The sequence below is a fragment of the Xenopus tropicalis genome, chromosome 2 (assembly GCF_000004195.4).
Source record: "Xenopus tropicalis strain Nigerian chromosome 2, UCB_Xtro_10.0, whole genome shotgun sequence".
In the NCBI taxonomy this organism is placed as follows: Eukaryota; Metazoa; Chordata; class Amphibia; order Anura; family Pipidae; genus Xenopus; species Xenopus tropicalis.
In genome coordinates, this window is record NC_030678.2 from 43,020,759 (window position 1) to 43,043,175 (window position 22,417).

Sequence of the window (22,417 nt, forward strand, 5' to 3'; positions counted from 1 at the left end):
CTTAATGAGACTGTTGCTTGGGGAGAACAGGGGAGAGCCTTTTAAAACAGGTGACTCCGAAGAAATAGGGGGGTTGGCAGCTCTGGTAATTGCGTTTAAAAAAATATTTTAAAACCATTTAAAATAATATATATTGGAAAGTTTACTAGAATTGCATTTTCTTTCATTATGAATAAAACTATGGGGCTAGCCGCAGGTTTTTGTGTTTCAGAACAGCACAGGCCAGCAGTAGTTCAACAACAGAAGGTGGCGAAGTGCAAAAAAATGGGCAACTGTGGACGTTTTATGCACTTTACACACTGCCTTTCTCTTAAGTATAAGACCCGTAATAATGCCAGTCTTTGCTCCATCCACAAGTTCAATATCACTTTCCTGGTCCTATATAAAGTTTTTACGCTGCCCAGATAGCCTTGTGAATGTTCTGTAGATGTTTGTTTAGGTTCAGGGTTAAGGGTTGCAAATTAAGGAACAGGGATACTCCAGGAGATTTGGATACAATATGTGCATAGCATTTAAGCGGCACAGTAATGATTTGCAGTTCCAAAAGGCATGGAACAGAGTTTTGAGCTAACTAATGATGTGACAAACACAAAGGCTTGGTTTAAAATATCCTATATTTCCCAGTAGGGATCTATGGAGATATCTATATAGCTCGAAATGCTAGCACTCATGTACAAAGTATAACAGGGGCAGGGTGCATTCCAGGAATATACTTATCGTTTTGGCTACCTAACTAAATCAACTAAAATAGATTCTACCAAACACACACTTTTCTGTAAATGAAAATATTTTAATAGATATAATTCATACCATACATAACATAATTTGCATAGAGTATAACACCAGTCTTACACACTAACATAACAGACTCCCTATATTTGTTCAACCAGGGACTGACAGAGTATATAAAACATGCTGAAAAGCAAAATATCTCTAAGTTCCTTGGCACACGGGGCGCTTGGCTGCTTCCACCCTGAGGCAGAGAACACCAAATGATGAGAGCAAATGAAAACATGGAGTAGTGCTACACAGACTATCAAAACAATAGCTTGAATATTTGTAAAAAAGTACAGTTTTATGGACCACTCTGAGCAGGCTATGAGAAGAGGGAGTTTTCGTTATAAGAGCTATGACTCTTTCAGACATCTAACCAAAACCACCTAACATACTAGGGAGGTTGTGTATTAATAGCCTGAAATAATTTCAGCTTACAAATGACTAAATGCAGAGACATACAGCTTTGTGTTTTTATGACTGATGAATCTTTGGACTGATTGGCTGCATACAACATGGTTTGGTTATCCACATGATTTGAGAAATAGCATAGATCTAAAAGAGTAATAGTGTGCAGTGGTCCCTCTGAGTTACAGGTCTGTGCATGCTAAGAGACATAAGCAATATACATTTTTCGTTCAGGTGAACTTACTGCAGTCCGATGAGATTGCAGAACAATCTGTCAAAACTGTCAAAATCACAAGTGCCCAAGCATGAGCAGATATTGTGATTAAGATCACAATCTGTGTTTTAAAATTCAAAAGGGGAGTGCAAAGAGAAAAGAACAATGCCTTCCTCTCAATATTTCCATTAGATAAATACGGAATACACTTTATTGACCTTTTAAAAATTTGGTTTCCATACATTTTATTCAGCATTTGGCTATAGCTGTAGGGGAACAAGCAGTTGTTGTAAGCACAAAATCATGCAGCTATTTTAAAGGAGAACTAAAGTTTAATTCACTGGGGTGCCAAAATATTACCCTGGTTAGGTGCACCTGTTCGCTAAAAACTGCACCAGCCCAGGGTATTTCTGCAGAAGATCAGTGCCGCCATCATCTTCAGATACTTCCATCTTGTTTTCATTCTGGTCCATCGGATGCATGTGCAGTAGAGTAAAAGCCGAACTTAGAAATGAAGAGCTTCCTTTTTTACTCTAGTGTACATGTCTGCACCCCGGAGAAAAGAAGAGGAAGGAAGATTGCGCCAAAGAAGTTCTTCAGATATATCCCGGGCTGGTGCAATGTCCTGCTAACAAAAGCACCAGTCTGGGGTATCAGGTAAGTGATTACAATTACTAGGGGTGCCTAGTGCCCTAAAACTTTACTTCTCCTTTCGGCGGTGATTTATCAAAGTTTGATTTTTTTCTCACTATTTAGTTGTTTTTTTTTAGCACTAAAACTCAAATATCTGGAATTTAAGTGCAAAAACACCCAGACAACTTGAATGTAAACGTCACTATCTAAAAGCTTGGGAGTTTCTATAGAAGTCAATGGGAGTTTTCCTAGGCAAAGTCAAGCCATATTTTCAAACTCTGTAAACTTGAAAAATTTGAGGTATATGGAGTTTTTTTATTCAAACAAGTTTTCCTTATTCATAAATAAGTGAGCATTCAATATGCAAGTTTATTAGATTTAGAAAAACAAATTTGAATTCAGAAACTCGAAAATTTATAAATAAGCCCATTAATGTTCACAGAACAGAATGGACGGAAGCATTCCATATCTATTTATTTCCTTTCTTATACAGTACTGGAAATTCATAATCCAAAATTCTGCCACTGCATTTTCCATTTATTTTAGTTTGGATTGAAACTGAACAATTTAGTTTGTGAATAGTAAATAATGGCTTGGATTGTAAGCAAGCAGCCAATAGGCTACTGCTGATTTGAGCTTTGCAGGGAAACACAGTCGTTTGACAGATCCAAGATCCAGTTTTGACTGATTTTTAAAAATGTAGAAATAGTTAAAGTTTGTTTGATAGGTTTGACATGAGTTAAGTGCAGTAAATGAAGGTTCTTTTGCTTTTTTAAAGAGCACAGTTTTTAAAGAAGCAGCAGTAAGCATCCCAGGCCTATTGTACATTGATAAGCTCAGTTGTTCTTAATGTTGAGATAAGTAGTGTCCGACTTGCATTTCCTTTATAAGCTTCCATTCTGTCCATTTCTGCTTTTGATGGCTGCATCAAAATGGCGTTTACCATCCAAATATAGCATTGATTCTGAACAAAGATAAAAAGTGGGAATAAAAAAACTTCAATGTAAAAATAAAAGAGCATGAATTTTGAGAAATAGATCAGTGTAACAATGCTATTATAGTACCACACTGTGTTCAGCAAAAGAAGGGGGAGTGCATAGCCACCGTTTGACAGGCTGATCAGTGACCCACTTCAGTATATATTCAGTTATAAAGTGACATGGAACTGCATAGGTCTGCACTGCAACTAAGTGACCAACAACTGGTTGGCAGGCTTATAGGATCTGTGCAGTCTGGCCTTACCTTTGTGTGGAGCAAATATCTGACAGATTTATTAAAAACCACCAAAAAATGAAAGTGTATCAAAGTAATTAATATATTATGTACTGTTGCCCTGCACTGGTAAAACTGGTGTGTTTGCTTCAGAAACTCTACTATAGTTAATATAAACAAAGCTGCTGTGTAGCCATGAGGGCAGCCATTCAAGCTGGAAAAAAAAAGAAAAGGCACAGGGTATATAGCAAATAACAGATAAAACTCCATTGTATTCTACTGAGTTTATCTGTTGTTATCTATTATGTAACCTGTGCCTTTTCCTTTTTTTCCAACCTCCAGCCCCATCAAGTTTTCATAGGAGGAAAGTCCCGGATTGTATTGTTAAAGGAACAGTAACACCAAAAAATGAAAGAGCTTTAAATTAATAAAAATATAATGCACTGTTGCCCTGCACTGGTAAAACTGGGGTGTTTGCTACAGTAACACTACTATAATTTATATAATAAGCTGCTGTGTAGCCACGGGGGCAGCCATTCAAGCTGAAAAAAAGGAGAAAAGGCACAGGTTACATAGCAGATAACAGATAAGTTCTGTAGAGTACAATAGTGTTTTATCTGTTATCTGCTATGTGCCTTTTCTCCTTTGAATGGCTGCCCCCATCGCTACACAGCAGCTTATTTATATAAATTATAGTAGACTTTCTGAAGTAAACACACAACTTTTACCAGTGCAGGGCAGCAGCACATTATATTTTAGTTACTTTTATACACTTTCATTTTTTGGTGTTACTGTTCCTTTAAAGCATTCAGAAGTGTTTCATAAAAATAAAATGATTTGTGACTATTAAATGTTGTATGATCGTTCTTCCAATGCATTGTAATTGTACCTCTTATAATATGAATTATTGTGATACTGCCTCCAGTCCCCACTTTCATCATGTTTGGGACACAGTGGTGTTAACCAGAGACACCATGCAATCTGTTTAGTTTGAAAATGTCTAACTTTCCTTATGAGACAACACGAAAAGAGCAGACAGAGACAGTTATTTATGATGATTGTGTAAATCAGATATATTCATACTCACCTCCATATGTCTGTGGCACAATATGGCAAACTTCTTTATCTGACATGAATGTGAAATGAAATATGTTAGTGGTATGGTGTTCTCTGGTGATGGGGTCAGAAACTTCACTGTGCACTCTGACCTGAATGTACTTGCTCTCTGTGTAACAAACCTAGAAAATAAATCAGGTCATCAATGGGTTGGCTTAAGTATTACAAAACAGGGTAGTTACACTGTATTTTCACATTTGCCTAGTCTCTACTTCCCTATATATGGAATCATTTCCAAGAAATCAAATTTTAATTTAAAAAATACTGGATGTATAGTTGTGGAATGTCATGGATGTCACAAGACTGTGTGAAACGGGCTGTTGTGATCACGGTTACTTGTAGTAGCAATCAAAACCCCTGCAGCAAATTGCTTCCCACTGACATTAACAGGAGGGACCACACTTTATTGCGGATGTGTGATGTGTGAAAATGCTTTCATAAAAATGACACTGGCCAGGGGTAGTTTGATGAAAGTGCCACGTCACCTTATTGAATCCAAATATCCCCTGTGCCCACTTGACAGCACATGCATGGTATAGTACATGCACAATTGTCGTTCCATTTGGATGCAGGGGATACTAACCACACTATCAGGGCCTTTTGACCCCAGAGTCAGCGGAGCCAACATAACCAACTAAGTGGCAGAAAAATTACACACAGGCAAAAATTACATTGTTCTATTTTAATTTTCAATGAAGCTTTTACTTACTGAGGTTTTTCTTAAAGTTTTTTCTTTAATAAATCCTGACTATTTGAGGTTTCAAAGTAAACTCAATTTTTTAATTAATCTGCCCCTTAGAGGCCCATTTAAGAAAATTCAGGTTTGTGTAGTTTAAGAGGTATTTTCTTCCACAACTAAACTCAAATGAAAAAAGCAAGAATGTTTCCTTATTGATTAAACACTGCTACAAAAAAAAATCCACTGAAATGTGTAAAAAATGCAAATACCTCAAATTATGACCTTTACATGACTTAAATAGCATGAATAGCTCTGTCCAAAAATTATCTTTGATAATTCAGCCCCTTAGTGTAAGTGAGAATAGTGGATTTCACAATGAAAACAGAAACTGTACCTGTGCAGAAAGGAACAGCAGTGATCCAATTTCCACAGGTCTCTGGAACATGATATCATCAACAGCAACAACATAAGGTCTTGAACCGCTGCAAAACATAATTTAAAAAGGTACTTATAATAACTCTCTATTTTCTATATAAATTACAAATTCTCAAGGGAATATAAGGGACATGAAAAAACCTGTAAAGTATTACTTGAAGTTTTAATTTAAGAGAGCCCTTCAAGCATTTCACTTACCCACTTAGGACCATTGTACACAGCAATTGTGTACAAAATCAGAATTTCGGCTGTTTAAGTTACCAGGAGCAGCTTTTGCCCGCCCCTGGTAACTTACGAGCTTTTCAACTCGCCTCATGGCAGCAGCATCCCTGCTCTTAGTATGATTTAGAAAGTTCTAATCTGAGACAATCTGCAATGGTCTTTTTATTATTTATGTTTTTTTTTAATTATTTCACTTTTGGTTCTGCAACTCTCCAGTTAGGAATATCAGATTACCTTCCAACCAGGGAGTGGTTTAAATTAGAGGCTGATATTTAAAGGAGAGGATCAGAATAGAAAATAACTATAAAATTGTATGCTTACGGAGCAATCGTTTTTGCCTGTTTGAAAGTTGGAAAGTCTCCGAAGAAAAATGCACATAATTCAAAAACTATAAAAAAAAATAATAGACGTACAATCTCACAAAAGTCATATGTGGTTGGAATATTGGGATTTTCTAATTTTTTTGTGAATGTAAGTAACAAGCAATGTTAAATTTAAAATGCCCTATAAATAATACTGTTACAATACACAAAAGCCGTAAATAACCTAGCGTAAGCAGAGAAAAGTGCATAATCCGCATAGTGCTTCCTTAGCCTCAGTGATGTCACTTGCATCATTTGACACCCCAAAACCTGTGTATTAAAGAAAACAAATCTACACCTGTTGTAAAATAAAAGGATTTTACAAGTTACCTCCAAGTTTCATGTCATTTATAAAAACATTCGGTCTGCTACCTTATTCTAAAATAGCAGTATTATTCCATATATATATATAAATCTACTATGTATAATACAGATTTGCTTCTTCCTTAAATAAATGTATTCTAGTATTTGACTGGTTACTGGGTAAACATTACTGGATCTATAATTCTATTTTATTACTTGCTTAGGAATAAAAGCAACTGCTATTGTTGCCTACTTGGAATCTTATAGCTCACTATACTTGTGGGCAATGTTTCCTCTAATTTTTACTTGGCCGTATGCACAAAAAATTTATTTTGTGCTCACTTTTTAAAACCGTGTGTGGACACTTACAAAACTGGTGTGAGCAGTACAAAATTCTTTGTGCACACCACAATTTATTGTGTGCGTTGGTCTCAAAATTTGTGTCTGTGTCGTACAGTTATGGATGTTGATACTATAAACTTACCCAAATGAGCAGGCAGTGGCCCAGCCTAGCTCATAGGCTTTCCTCATTAAAAATCCGCCAAAGATCCTGTTAAATATGTTTCTTTCCTGAAGATATGTAAAAAAAAAAAAAGAACACAAAACAATAATTAAATGAAGAAACCCTCCCTGTAGTGTGGACTGCTTTCCCTTTATTTTTTTTATTTTTTTTTACACAGATATACTTGATTTCATAGATTGAAAGGAAATCATGATTGTCTGGGTAGTGATTAGTGCACTGGTTCTGTAGACAGCAGAGTGACTTTAAAGCCAGCCATACACGCACCGATAATATTGAACGAAACCTTGTTTTGTACGATATTTGGTGTGTGTATGGCAGCTCGGTGAGACGACTGATATTGCAAGAGGCTGTGGATCGAAATTGCTACGTGTATCGCCACCTTTAGTCCCAGAATGCATCTGCTACTCACCAAATTAGCATTATAGTTGGTCTGTGTTTTTGTTACAGCTGTTTTTTTTTTTTGTTTTCCATGACTAACCGTTAGGTTGCACTTGGATTGCCAAATCCCTACACATGCACTGACACACAGTAGGAAATACAGTTTTAAACCTAGCAGGTTTTTATTTCCAACCTTCAAAATCCAAAAGCAATACTTCGGGTACATCTAGCTTGAACAGGCATGCCAAAGTGAGTATAACTTCCCTGCAGTGGTATAATATGATAGTATAATGCATGGTACCTGAGGGTGGCAGATCTCTAAGCCCTTAAGTTTTGTATCTTCCATCCACACAGAATTAGAAGGCAGAACTCTACTTCGAAAGCTCACAGTCCTTTTAACAAAAAGCATTTTGAGAAGGTAACTTAATCACAAACAAAACTGCATGACAGTCTGACAGCTCATCCTTTATGTATATATTACAAAGAAATATAAAAATGTAAATTTAAAAAATATAGTATCATTATCACAGCACAAGACAATTGCTAAATTCTTCTAATACTTGTAAGCTCTAAAGGGCAGGGACCTCCTTCCTACTGTGTCTCATACCACATGGCACTTATTCCCTGTGCATTTATATATATTTATTGTATTTATTTATAATAATACTCGTCCTGCTTGTGTGTAATTTTGTAAGATTGTACAGTGCTGCGTACCCTTTATAAATAAAGTTATTAGTCCATTTTAAGCAAATAATTCAAATTTTTAACAATGATTTCCTTTTGATTTCTAATAGATCAGTGCCTTGCACATGAATCCATACTGGTGGCAAAATAATCCTATTGGGTTTATTTAATGTTTAAATTATTTTTAAGCAGACTTAAATAATATATATATATATAATTACAAAAAAATCCCTTATCTAGAAAAACCCTGGTCCCTAGCATTATGGACAAAAGATGATATACTGGTATCATTTTAAAACACTCACCTTCAAAATAGGATAGGGGTGCTGAAGATGCTTGTAATTTTATTTTATAAGAGATAGTGCAATGACCAAACAGTTGTGTACAGACAACTAGGGATCATTTATTTTATTGAGGTGAAATATAACAAGTTTGTTAGAATTCTGCCATTCATGATAGCAGCTGCACTTACCGTTGGTCCAGCGTGTTTAAGAACATATCATGCACGACCTGACGTTCGTCAGCGGTTGGAGCCGTTTTCAGCAGTGATGCGGTGCTAAAAGCAACCCGCCGCATTTTGTTCACTTTACAAAAATACAAAAAATACAGGGGTCTTACTAAGATCAGATGCCTTCATAGTAATATTAAATTATGCTAAGCCCATAGAAACCTTGATTGCCTTGAATGATTCAAATTGATGTTGTAGAGCTCTTGCAGCTGACTTTAAGTGGCCTCCCGGGCCTGCACTAGCAATCTGTGTATTCTGGCAAATGCCAGAGGGGCTGCTCTCTCTCTGTGTACTAGAAATGCCAAGGCCTATGTTGAATCCCAGTCCAGGTTGGGACCTGCTATTTCTAAGAGATGATTCACTCATACATTACATTTGCACTTTTTAAGTTATTATTGGTAGCTTTGTCATTTCTTAGCTTTTGCCGAAAGCAAAAATAGACTCTGCTGCAAGCTATGCTCTGTACAGAGTTATGCTGCTCAGTCTTAAAGTGATTTTTAAATCTAGCCTGTTTCAGAAAAGGCTGACCTTCTTATCTATTACTGAGTATAAATAAAAAGCCTTTTAATTACAGTACACTTGTTCATTAAAGCTAAAACACATACACTCTCCTTGTTTGAAAAGATTCTCTTCTTCAGGACCATCAGGAATTAATGGATTAACAAAAGCCGGCCTAGAAAAGAAATACAGAAAACCAGTGATCACTCACTCGGCTTGCACACATACAGTAAGCACATCCAGCTACCCAGCACACACAGAGAAGTGCAATCAAGAGCTGGAAGATGGTCAATCATCATTAGACAGACAGAGAGTAACAAAGAAAAGCTTGGGAAGCAAAGCTGCTGTACCTGGCACAGCAAAATGCATCATGTAGGTTAGGGGGGTGCTTCACCTCCAAATTAACCTTTAATGCATTACAGAATGAGCAATTCTTAGAACTTTTCAATTTTTTCTTTATTTTTTATTCTCAATACATTTATTATTCACCTTCTTCTTCAACTGTTTCAAGCTTTTAAATGGGGATCAGTGACCCCAGAAGACTATTGCTCTATAAGGCTACAATTTTATTATGTTGTATTGCTTATCTTTCTAGTATGCCATTCCACCTGTGATTTATATTCTAGCCGGTTGGATGGCATTGCGGGGAGATTTATTCGCGGCATGACTAATGTACCCCTGCCCTAACTCACACCACAGCTCAGTTGCTAGAGTTATTTGAAGCCTAGCAACGAGATACCTGCTAAGATTGCAAACTGGAGAGCTGCTGAACAAAAAGCTAAATTATTCAAAGTTGGCACATAACAAAAAATTAAAACCAACAGCAAATTGTTTTGGACTATTACGTTCTTTATCATAGTAAAAGGTAATATAAGGGAAATAAAAGGCAATTATCAGTAAATGATCAGCATTGTCTTTTTTAGTAGCCACGACAAGTAGCTGCTACTAGTAGCTCCGTGTGTCTTTAGCCTAAAGAGTTAACAAACCATTTAATCCCACAACATTTTGATTGCCACTTAAATGATATTGCCTAAACCATTATCTATTTTGCTAATTTTTAAAAGTTATATTAGTTAATTTATTTCCTAGTAATCATGAATCATTCCTGGAAGCAGTTAAATAACAGGTTATTGAATATCACTGATTTGTTCCAGGAGTAAATTCCAGTAACACACAGTTGCAGCTGATTCTAATGCACAAATGGTTCACATGATGTATGGAAAGCCAAAATATTGGATCAAATACAATGAAACCAACATTTTATATTTGGCTTTCCTGCATCTTACACCATTTTTTGTGGTCCCACCAATATATAATGCATAATGTATTTACCTGATTTCCCTATATTATAACGAATTTGACACCATTTTTTATGGTTCCCTGAAAGGAGGGAAACGGGGGTTCAACTGTGAAACAAACTTTTTGCTGGCCAGATCCAGGCACGTACAAACTGAGAACAGAAGTACCCAAAGGGCAACTATCAAGTAGTACAAATTTGTTTCTATTTTCAAGGAAAATGCATAGCAATTAAATAGTACACATTGCAGTATTATTATAGTGAATGCTTTTTTCTGCATATCAACAAAAGTAGTACAAGGTTTAGAACGGACATGGTCCCTTTATTAGTTATGTTCACCTGATGAAGGGGCTGCCGTTTATTATGTTATTTTTTGCTATTTGCACAAATGTTTGCCATTACAATACTGCAGCTTGTGGTTCTCTGCTATACTACTTGCCATGCACACAGAGCTAGGAAGAGCTAAATAAACTCCATTTACCTTTTATTCTCGGGATCTCTGGCCACCATTACAAATGTTGCATCTAGTACAGGGCTGAAAGCACCATCATGGAGCTGTAAAGAGAATAAGAAAGTGCAAATGTACTCTCCCCTTTACAAAAGTTTTCTGCATGGTGGGAGTATAAGATGTGGTTGCATTAGAGGTTCCAGGTAAAACGCACCCTATAAGCAGAGACTATCTTGAATTTAATGCTATTTTGATGGTAGAACATGAGGGCATATTTCTTCGGGGCATACTTCACAGAGTAATAACAGACAAGAAGTAACAGACTTATGTTGTTTATTCAAAAAAAATTTTTCTTCTCCAAATGGATAGTTTGCCTCTACTAGTTTATGAAATTAAGGTTGCACATAACTGTTCTGCAGGAAACATATATTTTTATGTTTCTTAGAACTATCAGGCCTCTTAACCAATAGGAAAAGCTCTACAACCACTTTAAGGGAAACATATATGATAAATACACACTCTTTTCATTTAAAATACACTGCCTAATCATAAAATGAACAATTATTGTTTCCCTAATCTGTGCTGCTAGATATTCGTTATACTGTCTCAATCCTATTTAGCGCATCTCATGTATGTGGCGTACATGTCATATGTAATCATTCAACAAGCATGACATGCGAGTACTAGAAAATAGAATTCAGTCTGGCAGAGAGAGGGACACTAGTCACGTGACAAAGAATGCAGTCTCTGTACAAGTTCAATTAAAACCCCTTGGACCCCTTGTAGGACTTTTATAGTTTAAGTTACTTTTCGAAGACCATGTTTTGTTCAGGGTTCATCATAATAGGGTTACAAAAATAGGAAAACATTGGTGCATTGACCATTTAGCAATTGTTCCGATAAAAAATAAGTTTTCAACTCAAATCTCTGCCGATATGTCCTTCAACCTGAGCTTTCAGGACACCTGATGTCACCACTTCAAGTGCACCGACCAACCAGTGTAATCAATATATTTTGTAGTTTCACTAACTTGCAACATGTGCATTTTGACTTCCATTGATGTTTTTCCAACCCAGGAAACATGCCCAGTAAGCTTGATATCACAGTCAGGATAGATAAGATGCTTCCGGAGATCTGAAGAAAGAAGGACAGACATGAAACTTACCCTACCCTCTAATGAATGCTACAGTTTTACTTATAGATCATGAATAAATATTCTTGCAGAGTTTCCTCTGTGAGGCTTTTTCAGAAACTGGACACAAACTGGTCTAAACACATACTGGTCCAAATGGCTTGCTACTGTCTCTCTTATACGTATACACCTATGTTCAAGGTTAAGAGGTAGCAAGAGAGTATTGCTTTACCTGCTGGCTATGCTATTTATTTGCTGCCATGATTTTCCTCTAGATCGTTTGTTCACTCACCTATTTTGTCCACCAAAGCTGTGACAATCGATAAAGGAGAGGTCTGACGTGAGTCCGATTTTGTGTGTGTGTAACAAATGAGCACTGTGCATAACAAAAATAGTATTTGTTAAATGGTATAAGAAAATAATAAAAATCAAACGGCACATTCATTATGAAATTTTACAAAAACACTCAAATCATGAAGACCATCTTGTGAATTAAGCTTATTACTGCTACTGCCTGACTGAAACCACATACAGCACACATAATATAGGTCACACTGGCACCATGCAAGTGATTGTACTTCTCATGCAAGTGATCAGAGCAGATTTTTAAAGGGAAATAAAGGTTCCGCTAATCACAACAGATCTCACATGGGAATCCTTTTGCCCCCGAAATGGAAATAAATAGGGAAGCACTGGAATGATTTGTGACACTGGACTAAAACTGCTTCTTCTGACATTTCCAGTCCAACTAGGGGCTGTGCCAGTGTCAATTGGCCTGCACTACAGCTGGTCACATACTAACTAGTTGCCATAGTATAGCCTTCCACATGCAAGGGCTCAAGAAACCTAATATAAAAAAAAAAAACATATTTAGTAAGTATTAGTTACTACAAGCAAATGGCAAGGTTCAGATAAAGTCTAATAGCAAGTGAAAGTGGCTTAAACAAGAACAGCATATTAGTTTTTCTCAGCCACTGAAAATGTATAACTTTTGGTGTTTTTCTTTTTGATTTATTATGTTATTTAAAAAAAAAAAAAACTAAAAACAAAATAATTTTTTAGATGTCTTTCCACTAATCTCGTACCTCCTAAACTGTCTAGGTCTTCAAGAATTCGGCCAAACCTGAGAAGAAAGCAAGAATAATATAACAGCAAACAAATGCTATACAGGAAACAAAGACAGATTTTTGTAGACCATACGATCTGCAGTTACCTAACATTATTGTACACATTAAGGTATTTCTCTCTTATCTGCGGCTGGCTACCAAGGGGCAGCATCACTTCAATGTAGCTGTCCTTTATTTTGCGTGGGGGAAGATCTTCCTGCTTGTTCACCAGTAGTGACTGCAAAGATTTCCTTTCCTCCATGGCTTGAACATGATCACTGACAAATCAAAAGGAGAAGCAGTGGTTGTCTGTTTAGAATTCCTGATTTCTAATTTCAATGGGCAATAATCACCAGATAGCCAAATAAGAGAGGGATGTTGTATTGCTAGTATTCAGAAAGCCATATGGTGCAGAACCAAAAGTCCCAACCACCCTTCCATATATAAACTGAGCAAGGGAGTTGCAATTTTGCAAGTTAGAGTGCTTATGGTTGTTTGTCCCTGGGTGGAAATCATTCAGAAACATTTTATATGGACGTGGAATCAAAATCAAAAACATCATTAACTGGAAAGCTGCAAAAATTACATCAAGAATAGGGTTAATTACAAATACTTTCTAGAGGCTTGCATATTTCAGGACCTTTGGCCAGAATAGCACTGCCTTGGATTTCAATAAATTGGGCTTTTAATGAACATTCTTTTTGCAAGTTTCATTCTGACTTCCTGGTTCCTACTAGGTGGTTACAACAAAGTACCACTCTAATGAGAAGCCCTTGGTATAACAAGCTAAAACAGGGCAGCTGGATTAAGCAGCAGTTAAAAAAAGGCAGGGCCACTTTTGTCATGAGGTGAGAATCTTGCCTCAGTGTTTGTGTTTTACAGGAAAAACTTATAAACTCACTAACCATACATGATAGATCAGAGATTAGGTTTTATGATGGGAATGACAATACCTCCAGTTGGTAGATGCTCCTACTATAGCTCTTAGTCTGTCTCGCACTGAAAGAAAAAAAAAACAGGGTCGAAACTGTGTGTGTAGAAAAGGACTCCTCCTAAGGAAGTTTCATAGAAAAGAAGCCAGACAGATTAGAAAAGCAGAGAAAGAAATAAAAATTTCATAAACCATACAAATCAGGGTCGGACTGGGCAGGGTATGCCTGCTCTGGGGAGGGGGTTGGGTGGATGGCTGAGACCCTGGGGGTGTGGGGGCCACGGCGGGGGTCCCTTTGGGGGGTGAGGGCCCGTGTGGGGGCAGCCCCGGTGGGCCCTGCACCCCCAGTCTGACTTGATCCAAATATTGCACCATATCACAGAAATACAGGAAAGATACAGAAATATATAGCTGTCAGCTCATTGCTAATAGAAAGGGAAGCACCAGAATCCAAAAAATATATTGCTATTGTTTAACTGCAATGTTTATATCTAAAGGATACTTGCATATTTTTCCTGAAGTGCTGTTGCAAAGAAAAAGTAACATATGACATATTGAACATTTCACTGTTTCAAAGGGACACCTATTTAGAAAACATAAACCGATAAGGATACCATTAGTCAACAATGTCAAATATATTCCCTGGCTCAAGCAATAAAACTGCATTACTAGCATGAAGAAGTAGTCTGTATATTTCTGCTTTGATTTGTGTATGAAATGCAAACAGCCATTTTACAGAATATACTGTGCACTAAAAATAATCTATGGCGCCACGCTAGTGTTAAAGCTGTTGTTTATCCTAATAGGTTATACCGGTATGGGATCCGTTATCCAGAAACCCAATATTCAAAAAGCTCTGAATTATGGGAAGGCCATCTCCCATAAATTCCATTTTAATTAAATAATTCATATTTTTAAAAAACAAATATCCAAAGCCCCTCTTCAGAAAGCTTTAGATTTCAAGAACAAAAATTCCACTAACAGGCAGTTTATCCCAGAAAATTATATATTTTTGGAAAGAACAGATTCTGGGGAATACAGAATAGGTAGAACTGTCTGTCTACTCCAAACTACCAAGTTGCAATGCTTTCCTAAAGTTATTGGTTTTATCAAAATGTGTGAAATTCGCTTTGAAGCTTCCAGTCTACAGCATTGTATCTCCTACAGGTCATAAGGTAACCAGATATAACTTTCTTAATATGAAAACCAGGGGTCCACTGAACAGTTTGATGCTCAATATGTACAGGTTTACCTAAGTGTGTGGCATTTAGGGACCTCAGTGTGAACATACAATTCTTACATATAAAGACACCTCACCCTAAATATGAATGCCAGAGGTTTACACAGTTTGATGCCCAATATGCAAAGATTTACCAAAGTATGTGGTATGTACAGACTCCAAATGAAAATTAGTGCATATGAATTTTCTCGGGTGCCGACTCTGCTTCGGCAAAGAAGAACCCTTGCTTGTGTATTATGTGTCAAAAGACCCCCTAAATGTACAGAGACCCCCAGACAACCATATATTCTTGAAAAGTACACATTCAGACAAATCCAACATGGGCAAAGAAGCCTTTCTACACGTAAGTACCAATCTGCAAAGCGGTTGAAAATTACCTAAAATGATGCAATTTGCCTATTTATCTCACAATTTTTTACATACAAAGAAAATCACCCCAAATTCTGAATATCAGAGGTCTACTGAATAGTTTGATGCCCAATAGTCATAAATTTACCAAAGTATGTGGTATATAGATGCTAGGGATGTACTGAATCCGGGATTCGGTTCGGGAATCAAACTTTTTTGTTAAGGATTCTGTTTTGCCGAATTCGTGGTCCTGGACGATCTGAATCCGAGTCCTAATTAGCATAAATTAGCATCTGCTAATTAGCATTTGGAAAGGGTTACATTGTCAGGTGAAAATTTGTTTTCGCCACACGCTCTCTTGCTCATTGCAAGAAAATCTTACTCAAAGATGAAAAAAGCAGGTACACATTTTATGCGAATGGGAACATTGAATTGATTGTGGATTTATTACTCAGCTATCACTGATAATATATAAAACCATTTACACTGATGGTCAAGACGTACAGCAATATTTCAATAGATGTATATAGAAATACACAGAAATACTGAGGTGTTATAACTGATAATAATATCAATACTTTGCGTCTGCAGGAGATTCCAGAAACCCCCCCACAAGAAGAGAAAGATGTAGTTTGAAAATTAAATTGGCAATAAAACACATTTGAGCCTAATGAAGCGAGACAAAATATAGAAAGCAGCCAACAAGAAAACAATCTCACCACTGATCCACATGCTCCTTCAAATCCCAATTCAGAGAGTAAAAAGAAGGTGCATGAAGAGTTTTGGATCTCTCAATTTAAGCCACAAAGAAAGGATGCAAACACAGGTCTGAGCAGAGCATTTGTTGAAGTTGCACAAACTCTTCTAAAGAAGTAGTTTAAGGCTAAGGGCTTACAGTTTGTAGTGAAGAAGCATTTTACTCCTGTGTCTGGACCATCTGTACAATTTCATATTGATGCCAAAAAAGCACACTGCTTCCTATCCTGTTATAGAGAGGATCATGTAGAGATTGTAAACTGTTGTTACACTTTCCCTTCAAAGAAACCCCGAAAGCAGATAAGGCGAATATATAGAAAAGTGGTTTCTTATACTTTGAAAACAATCACAGTTGCCGGTTCACCTAAACAACAAAATGCTTATGAGATACTAAGCAATGGCAATATCCACTGCAAGTATGATGACAGCAAAATGAGGGAACACCTCTTCAAGTGTTTAGAAGATGGAAAAAGAAACCCAAAATATGAAAATAAATAGAAGAAAATTGCGTGGAAAGTTATGAAAATACTGCAGTATTAAATGTATATAGTACAGGTATGGGATCCCTTATCCGAAAACCCGTTATCCAGAAAACTCTGAATTACGGAAAGTCCGTCTCCCATAGACTCCATTTTAATCAAATAATTCAGAATTTTAAAACCGATTTTCTTTTTCACTTTAGTAATAAAACAGTACCTTGTAATGATCCCAACTTAGACATAATTAATCCTTATTGGAAGCAAAACAATCATATTGAGTTTAATTAATGTTTTATTGATTTTTTTTGTAGACTTAAGGCATGGAGATCCAAATTATGGGAAGACCCCTTATCCGGAATACCCTTGGTCCCGAGCATTCTGGTTAAGGGGTCCAATACCTGTATATACACCCATGGACAGACTGCAGGTTTCTAAGTTGTGTCAGATTAAAGCAATTTAGAAGAACATACTGTATTTATTGTAAATTTGTTGTTAACCATTTACATTAATAAACTGATGAAATCAATAAAAATTGGGGTTTCTTGTCATTATTTTCTTGTCAATTGGTCTTAAAAAAAGTCCATAATCTATCTTTCTGCGACAGAACCAAATGCTGATAAGGATTAACAAGATATATGAAATACAACTGTTTCCTTACAATAACCTATAACAGACATAAGGGAAAGCTAGCACCTATATATAAATCACAAAACTAAGTCATGACCCATGACAAAGTGACAAAGTTTGTTGCACTGGAATGCCTAGGAATGTAATCAGACCCTTCTTTGACATTAATTGATCAATGTATCATTTTTGTGCAGGATTTACATATTCAAATTCCTAAAATAGCTTGGAACAACCATAATGAATAGTGATCAATATAAACATGAATCTGTGATGGTTATAATATGTGCATAATGGCACAGGTTTAAATATGGAGGCCAAAGCTACGCTTTGGCATACAATTCATATACACTGTCATTTTGCAAATTTCTCTGGTGTACCGCAATTACAGCAATCAGAATAAAATATGCAGGAGGCAAGGAGGTAAAGCAAAGCTAAATGCTTAGAACATGCAGCATATTACCACACACCGTCATTAACATGGATAAAAGTATTTCCTGTAAAGCAAAAGGAGAATCAAATAAATGTGGTTCCAATATTGAATGGAAACTTGGTGCAATATTACACTGCACTAGTGTCAAATTAATCATTGACTGCAATTACCAATACTCGCCAAAAAGCAATTTTTTACTTATCCTTGAATAATTATACAGTTATTTATTGACCACAACTGAATGGGTGTCTGGTGAGAAGGCTCATTTATAAAGCAAGTGCAATTCACAAAGTGCTAAAATGTAGGCAGAGCATAGTTTTTTATTGACCAAAAATGCATTATCGTTTTTCCCAGAATTTCCATCATTTCAGGCACATGCACCAAAATGGAGCTTCAACACAAAAGCATTAGTGTGCTATTTACTAGGTGCATGTCATTAATTGCAGGTCAGCAGGCTTAATAGAGGGTAGACATGAAACAGTGACTTTGCTAGAGCAATTATGCTGCTACCTGCCAGCAAACTGTATGATTTCCTCACTTCCCAGCATGAGAATGGGAGGTAAGGAAAAAAATATGATTGTTATACTAAATGCACAACACTTGCCAATTTAGTGCAAAAATTGTGTGCGGGTGCGTCCCTTATGTCAGCCAGCATTTAAAACAACAAAATCTGTCCAAACTAGAAGGTACAGGTATGGGATCTGTAATCCAGAAACCTGTTATTCAGAAAGTTCCAAATTATGAGAAGACAATCTCCAAAAGAGACCATTAATACAATAATTCATAATAACAGAGATATGATTTATCCTTTTTAGAGGTAAAACAATTTTACTGGATTTATTTAATGTTTAAATTATTTTTTTCATTGATTTAAAGTACGGTGATCCCAATTACAGAAAGACCCCTTATCCAGAGAACCCTAGGTCCTGAGCATTCTATATAACAGGTCCGGCAAAGAGGTGTATAAAACAGTACCAGGGTGAGTACAAAGGTTACAAAAAAAGCCTCACTTGGTGGTGTCCAGTAAATCAGCACCTCCCAGGGTTTTAACATTTTTTTCTCCTTTATGGGTTATGATTCATTCATATGAAGGATTTGGCTGAATCGGGCAAAGATAGCTGGGATTTTCCAATACCTAGATTTAGTGTATCCATAATTCTACCCTCCCAAAAAAATATCTTTTCATGAAAAGGTTATATTTCACATTTTAGAGTACCTTCTTTCATATCAGGCAGCTGGCCCTTAGAATGAGATGTGCCTGTTGTCATCAATGATCTGCTGATAAACTGAGTGGTCTGACATGCCACACGGAGCCTGGAAAATAAAATGAATGTTTAAAAGACAGAGAGAATGTTTAGAAGCCTGTAGCCTGATGCAGAGAGAATTTGTTAAACTGAGGTAGTGATCTGGGAGTAATCAGGTAATGTGGGGAAATATATATAATTGCATAGGATTTACTCCTCCATCAATATGAGGGTCCCGCACTGCATACCTTGCCCTGGGCCCCTCAACCTTTTGAGGGGACTACTTTGCATAGGACTAAAAGTAAGAAGTACAGCAAAAATAAACATGAAATACTAAGTAGGCAAAGCTTGATTAATGAATTTACATTTAATTTTTTTCCTAAAACAAATGGAAAATATTCCCATGTATAAATTAGTTTCTCATGTTAAAATTGAGCACTTAAGTCAGCTACTACATGAACCCCACCCCCTCAAATTTGAAATAATTGTACATTAGAGTGTGTCCCTGTAAGGGTGGCAGCTGGGCAGGAAAACAAAAACAAAGCATTATTTTCCCAGTCTGGCTTAATTTTTTCTCTATTCCATGGCTTTAAGTAATCACTGACATACAGTTACCATTTTTTCATTAAAAAAAATGGGAGAATGCTTGATTTATCCAAATACTACGTTGGTTTACAGTTCCCTTTAAAAGTATTTACACCCTTGACCTATTCTCCTGCACTGAAATGTTCAATACACTTCAATGAAAGGTAAAATCTATGAGCCTTAAGGCATATATGAAAAGTATCTAGTTCCATCAGGCTGGTACTCTTGGGCCAATGCCCTCCAACTACACCTCTGATTTTAAAGAGGCAGTATACCCCTTGCTTATGATAAAAAGTTCCTAGGCTAAAACAATAGAAAACCACTTTACAACTCCTCTACAACTAGCTTATTTATTCTGGATACCCAAAACATCCAGAGCATCAACAGATCTCTTACCAACTTCAAAACATGCATTAGACCTATGGGCCGCAACAGCACACAAATCGAAATTAAGCGCACCCAAAACCAGATACACAACCATCCTTAATAACAAAGAATTCAAACCCCCTCTGAGTTTAAAATCTGGATAAGAGCAAACATGATAACCCTAGAGTGAAAGTCCATCTCAATGTACAGATAAACATGAAATACCAAGTGAACAACTCTTTTAATATCTACGAATAAAACATTTTGTTGAAATCAAAATTTAAACACAGACAAACCAATCCCTCAACTACTTTGTAAACATTTGCTAGAAGCAAGCCCAACCAACACATTTCATCTCACTACTATACTACCACTTAGGGGCAGACACAACAACCACGCAACAATCATACATGTCCAAATGGCAAGAAGCTCTAGCAATCACAATCTCAGAACAGACCTGGTCAAATATATGGAACACAGCTAGCAAAACCTCAATTTGTGCAGTCTCTAGTGAAAGAGCATACAAAATTATCTTCAGATGGTACTATACCCCATCTCGCAATAGCAGACTGAGCAAAAATCCAGATCTATCAGGCTGCTTTAGAGGATGTGGAGAACGAAGATCATTCATACACACATGGTGGACATGCAAAGTAGCCTCTCCGAGGCCCTACAATGTACAACAGAACCAACTCCACAAACATTCTTGCTAGGAATGAAAATGAGAACCATGCAATCCAAACAATCACGTAAACTAGCCACACACATCCTGACAGCAGCAAGATCACTACTAGCAGCCAGTTGGAATCACCCCCACATCCCAGGCCTACAAACATTAACTACAAAAATAAACTGGATCAGAGCCATGAAATCAGAGACAGACTTCTGGACAGAAGCTACAAGGGAGAACTGGAGTGGAATCCATGGGCCCAGTACCTGGAGAGCCAGCAGACTGAAAGCAATGAGACTCCCTCAGACACCCAATAAAAATCATCCAAGGAGGTGGCAAATACCAGCTAAATGAACTACCTGTGTACCAGTAAATCCTAACCTTACCCTCTCCCTATCTCTCTCTTCTTTTCCCCTTTCTTCCTATCTTTCTACCTTTACTTTACTTTCTAACAAACAAATCCTAGCTGTTTAATCAAACAGACCTCAACAAAAACAAGCAACAATTTTAACAGTTTAAGTCTTTACGCACAATTTCTTCAAAATCAATAAAAATCTAATATTGCTCTCATTATGAAATATGCTTAATAGGGCAAATCAAAAATGGTTGCATTCTGCAACATCTGCCATCTGTAATTGTAGGAAGAGGAACAGGCATTCAATCTGTGTAATCTTTCCCATTTACTTCCCCTTTATAATGAACTCATCTCTAAGTTTAGGAGGCAGACTACAGTTGTGGAAAGTTGGGGCTTTGTTTATATGGAGCTCATTTTCTCTATTTAAACATTCTCCTGATTACAGGAAGGTAATAAGCAATCTATTATTCAAAAGATATAGAAAATGTGGGGTTTTAATCAAAGAATATACAGAATACATTTTAAAAGATGCCCCGTTTATTTCCTAGAGCTGAACCAAGCTCTATGTAACTAAGTTTCAGGGATTGTACGTTCCACACATGGCCAAGTGCCATCCCAGCCCCTATGTGACTCTCTCCGGGTTCCACAAGCTACAGACATAACTCACATACTGCCCCTCTCACAGGGACAACTCTCTCTGTGACAGCAGCACTGGAACTGACGAGATTTCCCCGCTAAAGTGCTTCCGACTCCCGGTGGCAGTGACCCTATAAACAGCATGGCACCACCCCATTACCTGAGTAACAGCCGCATGCTGAGCCCTACAAACACACACAGGACAAGTCGCTGCAACTGAGAATCCCTGCACTCTCTGTGTTCTTTTTGCAAAGTAGCAAGGGGCACGCCTCGCTTGTGCCTGTCAGTGGGCTCCAATCCTCCCAAGGCATAAAAGATGGGGAACAGAGCGTCTCGCAGCCATAGAGAGGAATGCGGAAGTGTATAGCGGCTTCATTGGCGCCTTGTGTTCTAGAATTAGCAGCATAGACTGAGTATTGCTTAGCTGATGTGATGCTCAATGAGGCCAATTGTTTGTTGTACATAATCGACACCTTAATAAAGGGTTTTTTGATCTGCTGTTATAATAGTCCTTTGTGCAAGTAACGATCATGGTGAAGGGCTGATATACTTACACTTGACTGGTGTGTAAGCATTGGCACTGTTATAGTAATCAAAGAGCAGGTTCATCTCTGAGTAAACTTTTAGCATGTAATAGAATGTCCCATACTTAGCAACTTCGCAGTTGGTCCTCTTTATTTTTATAGCTTTTAAATTATTTGTCTCTTCTTACTCTTTTCAGCTTTTAAATGGGAGTCACTGACCCCAGCTGCTAAAAACTATTGCTCCTACAATTTTATTGTTATTCTTTATTACTTATGTTCATAGATGCTAACCTG

The 22,417-nt window shown here is 37.0% G+C and overlaps 1 protein-coding gene across 5 annotated transcripts; it reads right to left on the reverse strand.

Annotated features, from left to right (window-relative positions):
• Window positions 1-769: 769 nt before the first annotated feature.
• On the reverse strand, window positions 770-21,945 carry acot9 (acyl-CoA thioesterase 9). 5 transcript variants are annotated; one of them, XM_012956503.3, is made up of 16 exons: window positions 21,760-21,945; window positions 18,960-19,057; window positions 17,781-17,807; window positions 13,886-13,931; window positions 13,040-13,210; window positions 12,912-12,949; window positions 12,119-12,202; window positions 11,725-11,828; window positions 10,728-10,801; window positions 9,057-9,124; window positions 8,416-8,527; window positions 7,561-7,651; window positions 6,843-6,928; window positions 5,431-5,518; window positions 4,329-4,479; window positions 770-2,993 (listed from the first exon to the last, which is right to left on the reverse strand). In XM_012956503.3, the coding sequence occupies exons 1-16, from the start codon at window positions 21,774-21,776 to the stop codon at window positions 2,914-2,916; spliced, it is 1,335 nt and encodes a 444-aa protein (XP_012811957.1). In that variant the 5' UTR covers window positions 21,777-21,945; the 3' UTR covers window positions 770-2,913.
• Window positions 21,946-22,417: the final 472 nt, after the last annotated feature.